General features: G+C 55.5%; 5 protein-coding genes across 5 annotated transcripts; 2 read left to right on the top strand and 3 right to left on the bottom strand.

The window, feature by feature from the left end:
- Positions 1 to 381: 381 nt before the first annotated feature.
- On the top strand, positions 382 to 4,341 carry WHR41_05655 (uncharacterized protein; the record flags this gene model as incomplete). Its single annotated transcript, XM_069374260.1, has 1 exon — positions 382 to 4,341. One exon carries the CDS (start codon positions 382 to 384, stop codon positions 4,339 to 4,341), a length of 3,960 nt encoding a protein of 1,319 aa, XP_069228532.1.
- Positions 4,342 to 4,843: 502 nt separating this feature from the next.
- Positions 4,844 to 8,194, bottom strand: WHR41_05654 (uncharacterized protein; the record flags this gene model as incomplete). The annotated part of the gene is made up of 1 exon (XM_069374259.1): positions 4,844 to 8,194. One exon carries the CDS (start codon positions 8,192 to 8,194, stop codon positions 4,844 to 4,846), a length of 3,351 nt encoding a protein of 1,116 aa, XP_069228531.1.
- A 1,133-nt stretch (positions 8,195 to 9,327) lies between these two features.
- Positions 9,328 to 11,610, bottom strand: WHR41_05653 (uncharacterized protein; the record flags this gene model as incomplete). The annotated part of the gene is made up of 1 exon (XM_069374258.1): positions 9,328 to 11,610. The coding sequence occupies one exon, from the start codon at positions 11,608 to 11,610 to the stop codon at positions 9,328 to 9,330; it is 2,283 nt and encodes a 760-aa protein (XP_069228538.1).
- A 778-nt stretch (positions 11,611 to 12,388) lies between these two features.
- On the top strand, positions 12,389 to 15,258 carry WHR41_05652 (uncharacterized protein). Its single transcript, XM_069374257.1, has 3 exons — positions 12,389 to 12,809; positions 13,070 to 13,154; positions 13,351 to 15,258. The coding sequence occupies exons 1-3, from the start codon at positions 12,568 to 12,570 to the stop codon at positions 14,221 to 14,223; spliced, it is 1,200 nt and encodes a 399-aa protein (XP_069228537.1). The 5' UTR covers positions 12,389 to 12,567; the 3' UTR covers positions 14,224 to 15,258.
- WHR41_05651 (uncharacterized protein) lies at positions 14,329 to 16,469 on the bottom strand. Its single transcript, XM_069374256.1, has 2 exons — positions 16,084 to 16,469; positions 14,329 to 15,990 (listed from the first exon to the last, which is right to left on the bottom strand). The coding sequence occupies exons 1-2, from the start codon at positions 16,353 to 16,355 to the stop codon at positions 14,514 to 14,516; spliced, it is 1,749 nt and encodes a 582-aa protein (XP_069228536.1). The 5' UTR covers positions 16,356 to 16,469; the 3' UTR covers positions 14,329 to 14,513.
- Between the last annotated feature and the right edge of the window lie 125 nt (positions 16,470 to 16,594).

Raw genomic sequence — 16,594 nt, 5'->3', positions numbered from 1 at the left:
GGCACAGCGCGATGCCTCCCTCCACCTGCGAAGGCTTCGACCCGCGTTGCTGCACGCAGCTCGCACCGCCTGTCCACGGCATGATTGCAGTAATACCGCCATCTCGCCAACTCCACCAAGCCAATACCACGTCCCGCGCGCCGCCAACGCAAGGTGCTGTCTGTACGCCTCGCCGACTGCCGTCCACTCGCCGGAGCCGCACGCTGTCCAGTTGCCGGGCCCATCCAATTCTGAAGCCCGCCCATGAGTCGTCAACCGCTTTAGGATATTCACCACCATGATATATTAGCCTGCGCCATTCATATCACGACGTTTCCTTGCACGCCTCCGAAGCCAGTCGACCTGTCTGCTTGTCCGCCGCTGTAAAATCATGTCCAGATGATGGGCTCCGTCCAGCCTCCAAACGCCGCCACCCAAAGGCCGGGCGTTCTCACCAAGACTATAATCCGCACTCCTGTGTGCAAATCCATATTGCATGCCCGAGTCAGGAGCTGGAGCTTCAACGATGTCGTCTTCGTCGGAGAGCACTTCATCCACGTCAAGCAGGTCAAGCAGAAAGGCCACCTCGAGCATATCGCTACCAAGGACGACTTCGCATCCCGCATTAGGGCAGCACGGACTTTCCCTCTCGACCTCGATCCCCCCGAAGCCAGGAATCATTTCGATTTTATCAAGGCAGAACAGTCAAATGGCGACAGCAAAAGCACACAGGCGAGGTACAATGCCCCGCCTGAGCTCGTTGTGCTTACCCTCGACACGGATGATTTGGTCTTCTTGTACCTAAAAGATGATGGCATCGGCCGACCACAGTTCGTTCATCAGACATGTCCAATGCCAATCTTCAATCAGGAAATCTATCAGGTCGGGGAGCATCTCGCTGTAGATCCATCGTCTCGAGCTGTGGCCGTGGCAGCCAATCAGAGGGAGGTGGTGATTTACTCTGCCAAAGATAAGGAGCAAATCCAGAGCGAGATCCATGCGAACCACCCGGACTGGTGGCCGCTCTCTGCTCAGCGGCCAGTTCCTGTTGAAGGAGTCATCCAACATTTGGAATTCTTGCATCCTCCCCAAAACGATCCAGATCACATCATCTTACTGGTCATCGTGATCGAAAACCGCAGAACGAAAGCAGTATGGATCGACTGGTACGGAAACACACATTTACGTGCTGCCGTCGTACATAAAGCACAGCCAATCGAATCTGCAAAGGCCGTTCCCAGCTTGCTTATCCCGCTGCGAGAAGCTGCCTTCCTTATGATCACAGGCAATGAAATGAAGCTCCAGAAGGATATCATTTCCGGATCGATGCGGAGTATGCCCTTGACTGCTCAATTCGAAGAGACCGACCTCCCAGGCTTATCCCCAAGGAAGCCCACATGGACAGGTTGGTGTCGGCCCCGCCGCAACAGATCAGCAGACCAATCCCGGGACACTGTCTACCTCATTCGCGAAGACGGTTTCGTCGGTCTTGTCAACACGACGACTTTCGACACTTTGCAGACAGGTAGCGCCGGTAATGTCAGTTGTCACGTCGGCACTGCCTTCGCCTCCCTCGGTGACCCAAGCGACCCGGATATACTCGCCGTGATGGGAGACGCAAGCAACGGCAAGGTAGTGCACATCGGCAGCTGGCCATCGGCCGGCATCCGCGAAATGGACAGGATTGAGACCATGGCCATGAGAGACAGCGAGATCCTGCCCAACTGGGCATCGAGCGTTGACATGGTCGTGTCTAGACTGCCTCAGTCCCACAACAGATCACCCCGGACGGTCGATGCAGTGTTCGTGACTTCCGGCTGCGAACCTTACGGCTGCATCACCGAGCTTCGAAAAGGTCTGGAGGCGCGACTGGCGAGCTACTTCCCTCTGGACGGACTCAAAAGTGCTGTTGGGGCCTGGGTGCTTCCGAACGTTTCGACAGGCTCGATTTTGATGCTGCTTTCGTCGCCGTATTCCACTCGTTTGCTGGATATCGATCCTGACATGCAAAACATGTCGGAGCTGGATGAGTCTGATACTACTGTTATGGCGTTGAACGAGCGCACTCTCGAAGCGGGCGTCCTTGAGAACGGCCATTTGTTGCAGGTCAGTGAGACGTCTATTCGCACTAGCGCCAGCGTGACGGCGAATTTCGAAGATCGATCACGATGGGATGCCGGCAATGGTCGTACCATTATCGCGGCAGCACTCGAGCCTAGTCTCAACACCGCAGCTGTAGTTGTGCGCGGTGGTGACGGATCTAGTCTTCTGGCGTTCAAGCATTACGCCGCTCTGCACAATGACGGAGACGCAGAAGAGACAGAAGGACTGCATCAACTGGGTAGCCCAGTGGCGCTGGAGAAAGAGGCACTTTGTCTGGCCACAACTGTGCACAACAGCACCATCGTTGGAGTGGTTGCAACTGTCGAAGGAGACCTCCAACTTTTTACCGTGGACAATGATCCGTCCTCAACTCCCAAGATCTCCGACTCTCTCCGAATCGTCAAGGATTCACAAGGATTGTGTGATCATGTTGTCCTCCTTCGCCCGACGCGTTCGAGCGCAAATAAATCCTCAGAGTTGATGGCAATCTGCGGCCTACGTGACGGTAGGGCTGTATTGATCACAATCGACCTGGAAAAGTCGCCAAACTTTGGGGAAGCCCACATCTTGCGATTTGGACATGAGACTGTCAGAGTTGCACGGCAAGCCGACGATCCTAGCCAGGCGTACGCGTTCACAGGACTTGACGCCTGTGTGTTAATATGGAATGGAGAAAGCGCTTCATCCGTTCATGTTCAAAATCTGTGGATTTCGGACAGGAATCGGCCGGAAATGGCACAAGGCCCGATTACAGCAGTCTCTAAAATGCCCTCTGCCGAAAACTTGAGCAGTAGCGAGGAGATTGGCTCCCTCGCTGGCTGTGTCGTCCTCGTCTCTTCCGCAGAGGTTTGTTTCGTATCGATCGACCAAGCCACGACCACTGTTCCGCGACAGATCCACGTTAGCGGAACACCGAACCGTCTCATCTACGCCGAGCGGCAGCGGAGCCTCATTTGCGCTTCTATGTGCACGTCTACTCGCTCATTCCCATCTAACATGCGCAACGCTCAGCCTGCAGAACGACGGCAGGTATGGCCTGTGATCGACTTCATTCCGGCGGACAAAGGCGAGCCTTCTTTTACTTTCGATTTGCAACCAGGCGAGCGGATTTACGCTCTCCTGGAGTGGTCGTTCGAAGCCAACCAGAAGCGTTACAGTTTCATTATGGTAGGCGGCAGCTTCACGAGACATAACTCGCAGCGAGGACGCATCGCTTTCTTGCAGCCGAGCAACAAAAGTTGGGAGATCGTCGACGTCAAGGAAGGCCGCGTCACAACATTCGACCGACCCGTATATGCACTCGCCTTGTACGACGAGCTGACATACATCGCGTGCACTGGCTCTTCCATCATCGCCTCACGCTTCGACACCTCCGAGCGAAGATGGGGCGAAATCTGTGCACCCCTCAAACTCGCCAGCGAGGGCACGTCCATCTCCATCACCAACGGCCTCATCTACGTCTCGACAGCCCAAGACGGCCTCATCACCCTCCGCCTCGAACCCCTCTCCTCCCCCGCCCATAACAACGAAGACCACACCCACCGCCTCGCCCCCATCGCCCAAGCGCCCCGCCTCGACCGCTCTCAATCCCACGCCATCGTCTCCCTGCCCACCTCCCCCATCGCCCTCCAAAGCACCCAAACCCACACTCTCCAAACCCTCACCTCCCCCACCGCCCAAGAACAAACCCACCGCACCCGCCTCCTCGCCCAAACCTCCCTCCCCACCTCCCTCACCCGCCTCGCCCACGCCTCCATCCGCCCCTTATACCGCCCCCCTCCACCCCCCGGCGTCCTCGCCTCAGACCTCCTCGGCCTCTCCACCGACGGCTCCCTAACGGGCATCGCCCTCCTCTCCCCCGCTCTCTGGCGCCGCCTCTTCTGGCTCCAGCGCGTCATCGAGTGGAGCAAGGCTTTCTCCCCGCACACGGCCGACGACCCGCCCTACGGCGTCGACGAGGCGCTTTTCGAAAGCCGCGAGCGCGCGCTGCCGGCGGGGTTTGCGGGGCGCGAGGAGGACGAGGTGCTGCTTTTTGCGGCGGAGGGGGTTGGAGCTGAGAGCGATTTGTGCGTTGATGGGGATGTGCTGGCGAGGGTTCTGGAGGTGGGCGGCGTGGAGAGGTTGAGGGGGGCTGTGAGGGGGTTGGCGGCGAGGAGGGATAGGGTTGGCACGTGGGTGGGCAAGAGGTTGGAGGAGGAGTTGGGGGGCGTGGAGGGGGTTGTGGAGTTCGTGAGGGGGTTGGTTGGGTTGTGGATGTGAGTTGCGATTGTGGGGTTCGAGAGGGCGACGAGAGGAGTTTGGAGGGGATGGAGATGCTTTTTGGACGGGACTGGCTGGACGGTGGTGGTTGTGGAAGTCTGTTCCTTTTCTGATGTCAGGGTAATATTTTGTTATCATCGGCCGCGGGAGGGAAAGGTGTTTCAGCGTAGAAAAAATATGGTTTCTTTTTTCCTTTAGTGGTTTGCCACCTTCCTTAGCACGCATATGTTTTTGTGCTTACATCACAAGAAATGCGAGCGACGAAAAAGTCTCAATTTGCATTCATTCAAGGTCTTTTGCGCACGGCGATTTGATGCCTGCTCAGCCGCAAGCACCAGATGGCCGCCATGGCCTATGTTATCTACCACCCATTGCCAATGGTAGTTCACCCAAAACCCCTCCGTCATGATCGCAGGGGTATCGCAAGCAAAAATAAAAGACCCCCCTCAATTTCGCCCCATCCCAGCACCCTCACAGCTGATCCGCAAAGCACTTCCCTCCCTTACTTGAACAGTTCCCTCAACTCCTCGATCCGCTTCTTCGCCTCCTCGCTCCTCGTCTTCTTCTTATCCATACTCAGCCTGGCCAACTTCATCTTCTTCTCCTGCAGCTTCAGCAGCGCCTCCTCAACACTATCCGACATGATGAAGTGCACAATCTCAACATCGCGCTCCTGCCCCAGGCGGTGCACGCGGTCGATAGCCTGGTGCTCCACGCCGGGGTTGAACTGCGGCTCCATCATGTAGACTTTGTTCGCGGCCGTGAAGTTCAGGCCTTGACCGCCAGCGCGGATGGAGACGAGGAGGACTGTGACGCTCGGGTCGGACTTGAAGGTCTGCAGGACGGCGGAGCGCTGCTTGACGTTCATGCTGCCGTCCAGGCGGACGTAATTGTGCCCGTGCTGGGCGAGGGCGTATTCGAGCAGGTCGAGGTAGGAGGTCCATTCGGTGAAGACGACGCTGCGGATGGGCGGCTCGCCCATGGGCAGGGCTGCGGTCTCTTGGGCGGATTTGTCGAGCTGGTCGAGGAGGGCGCGGACTTTGGAGTGCGGGCCGCTGTAGCTGTCGGCGTCCCATGTCGCGTGGCGGGCTTTCTTCATGCCAGGCGCATGGTCGTCGAGGTAATCTTGGAAGTTGCGGCGGGAGAAGGCGAAGAAGTCGAATCTGACGTAGGCGCCGCAAGTCTCGCACTCGTGGTAGCCGTCCACGCGCAGCTTTGGAAACGTGGTTTCGTCTACTAAGACATCCTTGCAGACGCGGCAGTATAGGTGATAGCATGGATCAAGATATCCAATCGTGTCATTCTCGTCCTCATCGTCGGAAGAAGATGATTCGGAATCCAGGTCACTGCTCTGCCGGGGCTTCTTGCCTCCGATGCGCTTGTTGCATCTCGTGCAGTAATCCAGATCGTTCTCACTCTGCATCTTGAGCAGCTCGTACGCCTGACGATCCGAGATGAACTTGCGGTTGGTCTCTAAATCAGGCTCGTCGCCGAGATCGATAGCGTTGCTCGCGTCCATGCCCTCAAGATCCTTAAGGTCCTCCTCGTTCAGCATCTCTCTGCCATGATCGCAAATCATACGCAAACGAAGCAACGACTTCAGGACGTGAGCGTAGGATTTGCCGCGCAGAGTGTTACTCTCCCTCATCATGCCCCGAAGCTGCATATTAGACCTGGAGGCAAACAAGCCGTATAGCTGCTTTTCCTCCTCGGAGAACTCAATCCGAAGATAAACCTCTCTGCGCTGCGTCAAGCCGATGTTCTCCTTGCCGCGTCGAAGAGTGATGCTGTCAACAAGTAGACGCAAATGTTGAAGAACGTCTGAGTTAGCGTTCCTGAAAGGAGCGACGATGTGCTGAGCCCAATTGCTAGGCTCGTCGAAAGGCTTGATACGCAGAAAGCGAATAAGAGCACCAAGGTCATCGAGGCGATTCTGCACCGGTGTGCCGGTTACAGCCCAGCGACACTCGGCATTCAAAGCACACGCACCTCTCGAGCCACGTGTAGAAGCAGTGCGAATTGTGTGAGCTTCGTCCAGCACGATACGGAACCAGTTCATAGAGGCAAGGGCCTTCTTTTTCTTGAGCGAGTCACTGAACTCAGAGGCCACAGTTCCGTACGTCGTAAGTATAATGTCATATTTGGCCAAGTCTTCGAGGTCTTGTGTGCGATTCGGGCCATGATAGACACAGTAAGTCAGCGTGTTGGGAAGGACGTGAGTATTAATTTGCTCGGTCCAGTTGGATAAGACAGACTTTGGACAAACGATGAGAGTACCCTTGGCGTTGCGCAGCACTCCTTCAACATCATTCGGAGGTCGTTTCGCTTCAAAGTTACGTGATCTGTCGATAGTCGCGGCGATAAGCGAAAGAATACTCAGCGTTTTTCCGAGACCCATCATGTCTGCAAGAATACCGCCACGAGCTGGCTCTGGCTTCTCGCGAATTTCGTGGCCAGTGATCACATTGTACCAGGCCTGATTGCCGTTGACCTTGGCGATGGGCTTCCACAGTGAGAACTTTTCCCCTTCGCTGCCGTGAGAGTCACCGTTCTCTTGAATCGTTTGATCATGGTTCTCGTGGTCAGTCAGAAAGTGCAAGCCCTGCTTCTGATGCGCCAAAAGCTCGGTTGCGATGATCTCGGGATTGGCTTCCATTTCCGGCAAGTTCTCATTCTTCGCAAGCGTATCGATTAGCGTAGTCGCATCTCTCTTCATCTCCTCCGCAGTCCGAGCAGTATAGGCAATAGAATTGCCAGACACCGGCTTCCTTGCTCCGATTTGCTGATTTTGATAAGCTTGAGGAACATGTGGATTGATGATCCTTCTCCCAGAGTCAACATTCTCGAGCGGCGCATCCAGGAAGAGCTGGTTCTGGGAAAGAAATCTCCCGACCTGCTGCACAGCCTTCTGCTTGCAGTAAAGCGAAATTCGCATGTGCAGGCTTCGAGAGATTCGAGCACCGACGGATTCACCTTCATGGCGCTTTCTCTGATCCAGAAAAGCTTTGAGGCGGATTCCGCTCAAATGAGCGCCAGCCATCAATTGTGCCAGCGGCTTCGCGAAGATGATACTCAGTCGCCCGAAAGTAGTTCCATTCTTATCGATCATTTCGATGACATGATCCCTCAAGTTGTTCGTTTTCCTCAACGCGATCTTCGTCACGGGCCAGAATTCTCTTCCCATGAAAGCTGCGGCAGCGGGCACACGATCTGCGTTGCCTTGAGCGCGGAGCACGCCGATGCAGACCTCTTCCTCTCCAGGATCCCGCTTAGGCTTGAAATTCTCGCCAGTGATCACCAGGTCGTCATCATCTCCGGTCAAGTCGATGGCAGCAGAGGCAGGGCCATTCTCTGAAGCTAGCTTCTTTCGCTCTTCCGTGAGATACTCTCCAATCGTGCCGCCACTGCCCGCGCCGCCAAATGTGGTCTTTGCCTTCTTCTGCTCAGGGTCATCCCCATCCTCGTCGATTTTGAGCTTGTGCTTGCGCTCTGGCGCGTACTCGCGTTCGGTCGTGTTATGCAAGCTCTGCAGCATTTGGTCGATTCCCATCCCACTCTCGCTCTGATTGCCATTGCCAGACCGAGACAGAGCACTAGGGTCGACTGTGCTGCCATTCATGTCGCCGCCGTCACTCTCGCCAGCTTTGGCATTGCTGCTGCTAGCAGCTGCTTTGGGGTTGAGTAAAGCTGCAGGTGGAGGATGTTGGTATATGGAGCTTGCTGCAGATTCTCCAGAAGGTTGGGGTTTGCGCGACTGTTTAGGGCCTTGATTGGTCAGCCAAGATGCCGCGTTGAACGGAGAACTATCCGACATTCGCGACGGTGGTGGGTTAGTAAAGTCGAGATTGACCATCGTTTTTGCGGTCGTGGTGTAGGCAGCAGGATAGTCGGCTCGTCCTTGTGCAAGGTAGCCTTGTCGTGCAAGGTGTGGAGGCAGTCAAGATTCGTGCAATGTATGGAGGATGGTCGATAAATTTTTCTCGAGTGTGCAATGTGCAGTAGTGGAAGGAAGCAGGTCGTACAGCAGGAGTTTGTCGTCGTCAAAAGTAGGCCCTTGGCCGTGCAGTGCTGGGTGTTTGTCGGGATTGATCGCGACGACGGTGGTGGCGGCGAGCGTTCTTATATGCACTCTCTCACATGCCGCATCGCAATCACACACGAGCACATGCACGGACGCTCACGGGACATTTGGGGACAACTCAGGAAGTCTCAGGAGCCGAAGTGAACGTGAAAGGAACGTGAAAAGACTCACCATAGTTAGGCGCTGGCTTCTTATTGGCCTTCGCCTGCTCTTTCTTGAACGCCTTCGGGTTCAGCAGCTGGGCGGGATTCATCTTCGCGACCTTCTCACTTTTTTCTTGGCTCAAGCGTCAAATATAGACCCCACTTCTGACCACGCGAGACTTGAACGCAGCAGTCAGATCAAAGGCGTTATCATGTCGCGCGTAAGCCGGTGGCGACTTCTTAGGACGCGGTCGTCGCAAGCGTGGAACCGTTCTGTTTGCTGCAATGATTTTCTATCCTTGGATCTATTGCGAGAAACTCCGCATCAAAACGAGCGATTTGAATTCAGAGAATGAAAAAAAGCTTGATAAATGAGAGTGCTGATACTGAAGTGAAGTACGCTCTCCACAGGCAAACGGACGGTCTGAAGTGACGTGACGCCACACGCGGCCGCTGCCGGGGCGCGTCTGGGCAGGGCGCGAAGTCTCAAGGCAGCAAGAGCAAGGCCAGACGATTCGCATACGGTGACACCAATGTCTTCTGAAATAGACATAAATGGCAAAAATCCTGGCGTACAAGCAATCTATAGCGTTAATGTTGGTATCTATGCTCCCTCCTTGATATAGTACAGATTCCTCGCTCCAGGCCCTTCGTAGCACACACAGGCCGTGCAACATATCCTGTCATGCCATCACGCTCAACGCACATCCAAACGCCTGCAGAAAAACAAAGCACTTCGTGCTCAACAAGCTGATCACAAGCTCAGCACCACGTGAACACCGGCGGCTTACTCTTCACCATCTCCAACCTCTCAACGATCACCTTCCGCCTGCTGCCCTCCTGATCCCTCGCAGCGCCAAAGCCAAGATCACCTTCTCCCTCGTCATCTTCGTCACCGAACACTCTACGGACGGCAAAACTCGATCTACGCTTCCCGCTTTCTCTCTCCCAAGCACGACGCGTAGACGGCGGGTCGTATGACATACGCGGCTGGGCCATTGTCGTGGACCGAGGAGCAGATGGCCGTTGCAAAGCGAGCCGCGTAGAGGAAGATGAGGCATCGTAGCTTTGTGCCAAAGAAACTTCGGCTGGGGATTGTCGAATCTGAGGAACTAGATCAGAGCTATTCTGCCGCGAATGGTTGAAAGGGTTTTCGCTGACTTCGCGATCGGCTGTAGGAGCCCCGAGGCCAAGGAGGTCGACTTGTGGGTGCGCGGGCGCCGAAGCGTAGGCTGCACTGATGTCCATCTCTTCGTGCTCGTTCTCTTCTCTTATGCCGCGAGGGCGTGTCTTGAGGCTCTTTGCCTGCTGCCGCATCTCCTCTGACGGTCTGTTCATGCGCACGGCGACGGGGATGTCGACTAGGTCGTCCCAAACGCAGACTCGGTTCCGGCGAGTGAGTTCCAGGGGCCCGTGATCGGGTGTCTTGAGAGTTTCGACGACGTTCCAGGCTTGGCCTTTCATGACGGCTATTTGGCGTGCGAACATGCGCTCTTTGAAGTCGGCGTCGAGCTCGAAACATTGTCGCAGTTTGACTTGGGTATCGGTCCACCACTCTTTCGATGTGAGTAGGGGTAAGAAGTGTCGTCTAGTCTTCTCGGTGAATGGACGGCCGATAAGGCTTACAGGCAAGAAGAGCCAGCCGAAGGGATAGCTTCTCCAAGCATCGGGGTGCTTCCATGGCCAAGACAGGGAGTTGTCGATAGCGCCTAGTCTTGTGACAGGAATCTCCTCATCTCCAGATGGGGTCGCTGTCATGCTTTCGTGTCGCCGGTGATATTCTTCAGCCTTGGCTGGATCCGTGTGGCCGTTCTGTTGCCGCTCGCTGTCTGGTGGGCGTGCGACAATCTCCGCTGTCTGTGTCTCCCGATCGATCCTGATCATCCAATTGTCTGTTCCTCGATCCGTGTTCCGCATAATGTAATCCAATATTACAAGCTTCTCCAATTGCTCTCTGAAGCTCTCTTGCAAAGCATCAGACCAGAACTCGTGTCTTGCCCGACTTTGCTCTCTGCTGTTCAGCCCTTCCTCCTCATCACTGTCGCCAGCCCGGCTCTTCGGTCGACAATCTTCCGCCCAGCGCGTTTTTCGCTTCTGCTTGGGAGCATCTCTGAATGTGCTGTTGTGGTGGTCCGGCCAAGGGTGGTCTCTGAAGAACTCGGTCGCGCCCTTGAAGCCCTTCAAGAAGACCTGAAACGAGCCCTGCTTTTCCGGTAGAGCTTTGCCTTTCCTGTAGAAAGCTCTTCGGTCCCAGAAATCGTAGAAAAAGCTCTTGCTCGACAAGCTGACAACTTCGGTATATGGTACAATGTTGGTTCGCAATTGGCAGTCGAGTACGTATGCCGCTGCCTCCGAGACGTACGACAAGTTCGGGATCAAGCATGCGCGACCAAAGAAGAAAGGGAACAAGTTTCTGTGTATCCACTTTGTCCACTTGGGGTTCTTGCTGGCGTAGGGTTCCTCGTCTTTTGGCTTGAAGACACCCAGTACCTTTCCGCTGCTATTTCTGGCAAAGTAGCTGCCACTGCTGCCTTGTGCAATCAGCGTTGGATGCTTGCCAAGTTCAATGGCCGTCCTGACGCTTTCTACGATGTCGTCAAATTCCAGTTTCGAGAGTCTCTCGCCGGCATCCGAATGATCGGCTTCCAGCTGCTCCTTCGTAGCGGGACGAATCCATTCAGGTGCCTGAAATACCGAGTGGTGAATCTCCAAATGTTCATCGTCCGCAGACTTCCCCTTGACTCTCCGAATCTTGAACCGATCCTTGATCTCGTCTGCCCATCGCTCCAATCGTGCATTTATAGCTTTGATGTCGACACCACTATTTGTTCGTTTTCGTCGGCCAGGTCGGCCGGGGGAGGATTGGCCGGAGGGAATGTGCATGCGCTCGCGGCGCTTGGGTTGTATGGGCGCGTATGAAGCATCTCCGGACACGGTGTTGGGGTCGCGGAAGGGATCGTCTTCATCCGAAGTGTACGGCTCCTCCTCCTCTTCCTCCTCGGCTTGAGCGATGCGGGCGTAGCCGGATGTGGGAGGGCGAGGCATGTTTGTTGAGAGTTGAAGTCGCGACCATTTGCTGCTCACAAGAAACGAAAGGAGTTTGGGGGGGTTGCGTGGGTTTCTCCACTTGTTTGGGCGGTGAAAGTCGTCGTTGGTCTGTACTTGTTGCCTGCCGACTTGATTGCGACTGGCGACTAGGATCTGGGGGCCTCGCGCGACGTCAACCGCGGCTCTGCGGTGTCGGGAGGCAAGGACCGCCCCTCTAACGCGTCGCCCCAAATTGAGCTTATATTTGCAATTCAAAAAAGACGATAACCAGAAACAACTGGCAGATCCCCAATGAAGGTAACCTAGGTTATTGCTACTGTATAGTTCTTTGAAAGATCTTCGTTTCAGACTGGGAAGTGGTTTCCTCTTCTGCAAATGCCTGCACAAGGAATCACAGCATTCACAAGCGCCGCTTGCCCTATCAGCTTACTCGATGAAGTTGCGGTCCCAGATCATTTGTCGATCAGCATGCGTGGCATCCTTCTGCCAAAACACTCTATATAGTTACAGCCTCGGACAATCCAGACCAGAATTTCCACATTTTAATTTTGAAGTTTGTTACTTCGCCTTTCAGGCGTCCAAGCAGCTCGAGCAGGAAGAGAACACGTTCACGAATGCACATTGGCCAATGGTCTGAGCGCACTGCCCTCACGGCAAGGGATAAGATATCGACGGCACCTTATCGCCGCCCCTTATCCTTATCGATTCCCGGGATGGCTTTCCAGAATGTTGTCTCAGTGCCTCGAGGTACCATACTTCACTATCGACGACTTTGTATTATACTATCATTTCAGCTACCTTTCCATCTTTGGCTGCGAGCCTCTAATTCCTGTTTCATCCACCATCTCGTCTGCCCGACCTGTCAGCAACCCAGCGATCCAAACTACAAAGTCCACTGTAGCCGCAGGGAGCAGCACCAGGCGGCCGCACAGAAACAACTTCAATCACCCCTCAATGCTTCAAGTCGCCGCCCCTCCATCGGAGCGTAGCCGTCGACCGCACCTCCTACCAAACCCGCAACCTCGGCAGCAGAGCTCCCACCCTCCTATCACGATATCCGTAACGAAACCCTCGACCGACTCAGCCGACTCTCTAGAACAACACAAATACGGTTCGGGGCAGCTACCAGCTCTCGCTGCGTTAGCTTCGTTGGCTGCTAGCGCACCGGCTGCGCCCGTGAAGCGTGAGAACGAAAGGTGGGTTTTGTGAAGATCAGGACAATTGGAGTCACACGGCAGTACAATAGGGATGGTCACAAGAGAGCAAGGGATCAGAGACCAGCTGCGGGCTTTACACCATTGGCATACATATGCAAGTGCGGCTAGACTTGCGACGAGTCGCTTGCTCAAGCGCGCGCTGTCTCAAAGCCGAAGCCGGATGGTGCCAAGTGCCGACTTTCGCCGATCGCGAAGCGCAAGCAGCATGCAAGCAGTTCAACTGATTCTTTCTACCACAGTCCCCCTTCAACATCGCCAGACGACAACATGAGCGCGCCACAGTTCGCTCCAGCAGCCACCGCCGGCGGTCAGCAAAACGGCCCGGTACGTTCATTATGCCTCGCGCGCGCATCTCATTTGTCGTCCTCGCGTTATCAGATATCGGAAAGGGCACATATCGATAACAGCAATCGCAATCGATACCAACCCGATATCGAATTAGCCCGCGACATTGTCATCCTTCTCGATGATGCGATACGAGTAAACAGACCTGGCCAGCTAACGCAATGATCTCTCACAGCCTGTCTGCCAGAACTGCACCACTTCCACGACGCCATTATGGCGACGCGACGAGTCCGGCGCAGTCCTCTGCAACGCCTGCGGCCTTTTCCTTAAACTCCACGGCCGGCCGCGCCCAATCTCGCTGAAGACCGACGTGATCAAGTCGCGCAATCGTGTGAAGACATCCCAGACCCCGCGCAAACATGACCGCAATGGCAACCCTGCCGACCCGTCTCACGCCCACTCCCAACCCGGCCCCGGCTTCCCCGCCGCCCATCCCGACGTTGCACATGCCGGACAACCGCATGCTTACCCCCACGGCCTGCCGCCGGCGCCGCAAATGGGTAGCGGCCTGTCACATGCGCATGGCCATGATCGAGCTCCCTCGCCTGGGGGCTCACTGAGCCGTAGCGAAACGCCTTCACAGCAGCACCAGCAACATCATCAGAACCCTAATATTGCACCTCAGCATATCTTCGACACCGTTTCTCTGCCCGCCGAATCCTTCCCCTCGCCGGCGCCGCAGCATCTCGAGGCTCCACAGAGCTACGATGCGGTGGTCGCACAGAACAATGCTTTGCGCACACGTGTCAGTGAGCTCGAGGTGATCAACGATCTGTTCCGCGGGAGAGTTAGCGAATTGGAATCGTCCGAGCAAGAAGCCAGGCGTGAAGTCGACGCTCTCAAGCGAGAACTTGAGACGCTGAAAAGAGAACGATCCGAGACGACCGCAGTTGAAACAGAAGATAAGAGAGAGGGAGAGCCAGAGAGAGAAGCAAAAAGAGCGAGGACAGAAGAGGAGACCGCAACTGGCGAACCAGGGTTCGCCGAGTTCACCAGAGGCGACGAGAGCCAGGAGGCTGACGAAACCGAAAAGCGCACGACCGAGTAACCGCCATCGGGGCAGAAAAGCGCGATACGAACGGCATTTCTATGATTCGATTCCAAAACGTCTGTTGGGACGTCCTTTAAGCTCATATACCCAGTCACGCACGCATTCTCAAGGCAGAAGTGTAGCGCTGGCTAGCATTTTGATATTGATTTACTGATAATCCATTCATACGTTCCTGACCATTACCTCACCACCTAGTTGACAAAAGAAGAAACAATCCCAGGCAGCATAGACTTATCCACCTGCCCTGCATGGCTTCAAAGCAATGGCTCTTCTGAAGAACTCACCCTTCAATCATCAACATCTCTCGGACCGTACTTCTCCCAGAACTCCTTGTACTCTTCTGGACTCTGCGTGGTAAACTCCTCCGGCCAAGTAATCGGCGCCAACGGACTGTCGTTCTCCTCAAACGCCTTCAGCTTCTCAATCGTCCTTGGCCGGGTCTTGTTGATACTGTACACCTTGATCCGGTGCGCAGAGCTCGTGACATGCAAGCCCCAATTCCAGGCGGCGCGCACATTCAACGGCTGCGTGTTGAGCGAGTTGTCCCAGCAGCGGCAGACTATCTCAATCCACCCTTCGACGTCGCAGGGCAACGCGAACTCCCACGTCCGCCACGTCCACTTGTGCTTCGCCGACAACAAGTCTAGCGGCACCGCGTACCAGCTGAAGCCGCCGTCCGCCGACAGCTCGACTCGCTCCGGCCACCGCCCGCCACCCGAGTACGCCCAGCCCTTGCAGTGGATCGCGCCCTCGTGCAGCACGACCTGGTTCGTCCACGGCGACATGATGGCTGAGCTGACGGGCATCTCCTGGATCTGGATCCCGTCCGTCGGCTTCTGGTTGTGCTTGCCGGTCTGCTGGTTGAAGTACAGGTACTCCTTGCTCTGCACGGGCGCCGGGCTTGGGTCCTTCAGCGCTTTGATGCGGTACAGCCACTTGACGCTGCGCGCGCCGATGTAGCCCAGGACCATGACGCGCAGCGGGAAGCCATGGATGGCCGGCAGCGGCTCGCCGTTCATCTCCCAGCAGAGCAAGACTTCGTTCGCTTTGACTTTTGACCACGGCACGCTGACGAGGTAGTTCATCGTCTGGCCGCTCTTGAAGTACGTGTCGGCGCCGTAGAACTCCAGGTGTTTGGCATTGTTCACCAGCCCGCCGCAGGCTTTGATGACCTTTTTCAGGCTGATGCCAGTGTATTCCGCGGTGCCGATGGCGCCTTCGGCCCAGGGCGCTTGGGCGAGCTCGTCGCCTTGGCCGGCGTACACGTTGATCTGTTCGATTCGGCGAGTGCCGGAGCATTGCATGGTGACTTTCTTAGTCACTCTGGGAAATCGGGATTCGTCCTTCAGGTCATCGAGGGTGAACTTCTTGGGGTCCGCGACTAAGCCGTTGACATCGAAGTAGTATTCTTTCTCGTCGATGATCGGGATGCCGCCATGATTGCGGACGAAGTGGAGGCTGTTGGGTGTGATGGGTTTGGCAGTAACCAGACGCTTGGGAGGCTCGCCGTTGTACGGGAATTGGAGCAGGTGAAGCATCTCAGGGTGCTTTTCTTTCAGCACTGTCTCCCATGAGTTCTCGGGAACGTCGCTGAGCTCGCCACCGATGGCATGGTGCCACTGTTTCCAGTGGGTGCCTGGTAAGACCGGGTTCGTTCCAGGAATCGGGCCCAGCTGGTATTCTGGGTTTGGCGGAAAGGTCTGAGAAGTGAGGATCTTGTGGGCTTTTGCCTTCTTCTCGGGGCATGCTTCCCATTCAACGTAGCTGTTGATTCGATCGTCAGTGAGACTCATAAATTGGGTGCGACCAAGTCCATGATTGACGAGCCATAAGTTGCAACATCAAGATACTACTCACCCTTTCCAACCCTTCCTCTCACGCTGAAAGAGCTCATCCCGATTTCCGACTGATTTGATGGCTGCCTCGTCCTTGGTCATCTCAGGCCATGGCGCCGGAGGATTCTCCGTGGTGACGTCGCCCGTCTGGTCGAGGTATGCTAACTTCGCGCCAGCGAGGCCTTGCTCGATCTTCCATTCATCAGGTCGATTTTTGGCTCCCGCGGGCGCAGGATTGTCGTTTGCGTGCGTTGAGGCCTGTTCGGCCATTGTACATGTGTAAGTGATCGGCATTCCGACGGTGGAGGATGATAGAATTGTAGTTCAGGTTGATGTTTGGGATGATCAATTTCCAGCAAAAGACAACATAAGGAGTGGGTCTGGGAAAGGCTTTAGTTATCAATGGCTGGGAGAAACATAAAGCTACCTCTACATGGGAGACGGGATGCTTGTGAATAAAGCTCTCGACCCAATGCACGTGGATGGCTTACAGGGGTCCCCCAGTCGGTGACGATGTAAGACGTCGTACATAC

Source organism: Cladosporium halotolerans, assembly GCF_011745625.1.
Source record: "Cladosporium halotolerans strain TM138-S3 chromosome Unknown Sca19, whole genome shotgun sequence".
Taxonomy (NCBI): Eukaryota; Fungi; Ascomycota; class Dothideomycetes; order Cladosporiales; family Cladosporiaceae; genus Cladosporium; species Cladosporium halotolerans.
Note: the sequence above shows the minus strand (reverse complement) of the source record. Positions and strands in the feature narration are given on the sequence as shown.

Excerpts from the sequence above, each read along its gene's own strand:
- WHR41_05651 (XM_069374256.1), bottom strand. The coding sequence starts at position 16,355 with ATGCCGATCACTTACACATGTACAATGGCCGAACAGGCCTCAACGCAC. Across the intron at positions 15,991-16,083 it reads GAGAGGAAGGGTTGGAAAGG|CTACGTTGAATGGGAAGCAT; the intron begins GTGAGTAGTATC and ends TCGAATCAACAG.
- WHR41_05652 (XM_069374257.1), top strand. The coding sequence starts at position 12,568 with ATGCTTCAAGTCGCCGCCCCTCCATCGGAGCGTAGCCGTCGACCGCAC. Across the intron at positions 12,810-13,069 it reads GTGAAGCGTGAGAACGAAAG|TCCCCCTTCAACATCGCCAG; the intron begins GTGGGTTTTGTG and ends TTTCTACCACAG. Across the intron at positions 13,155-13,350 it reads GCGGTCAGCAAAACGGCCCG|CCTGTCTGCCAGAACTGCAC; the intron begins GTACGTTCATTA and ends GATCTCTCACAG.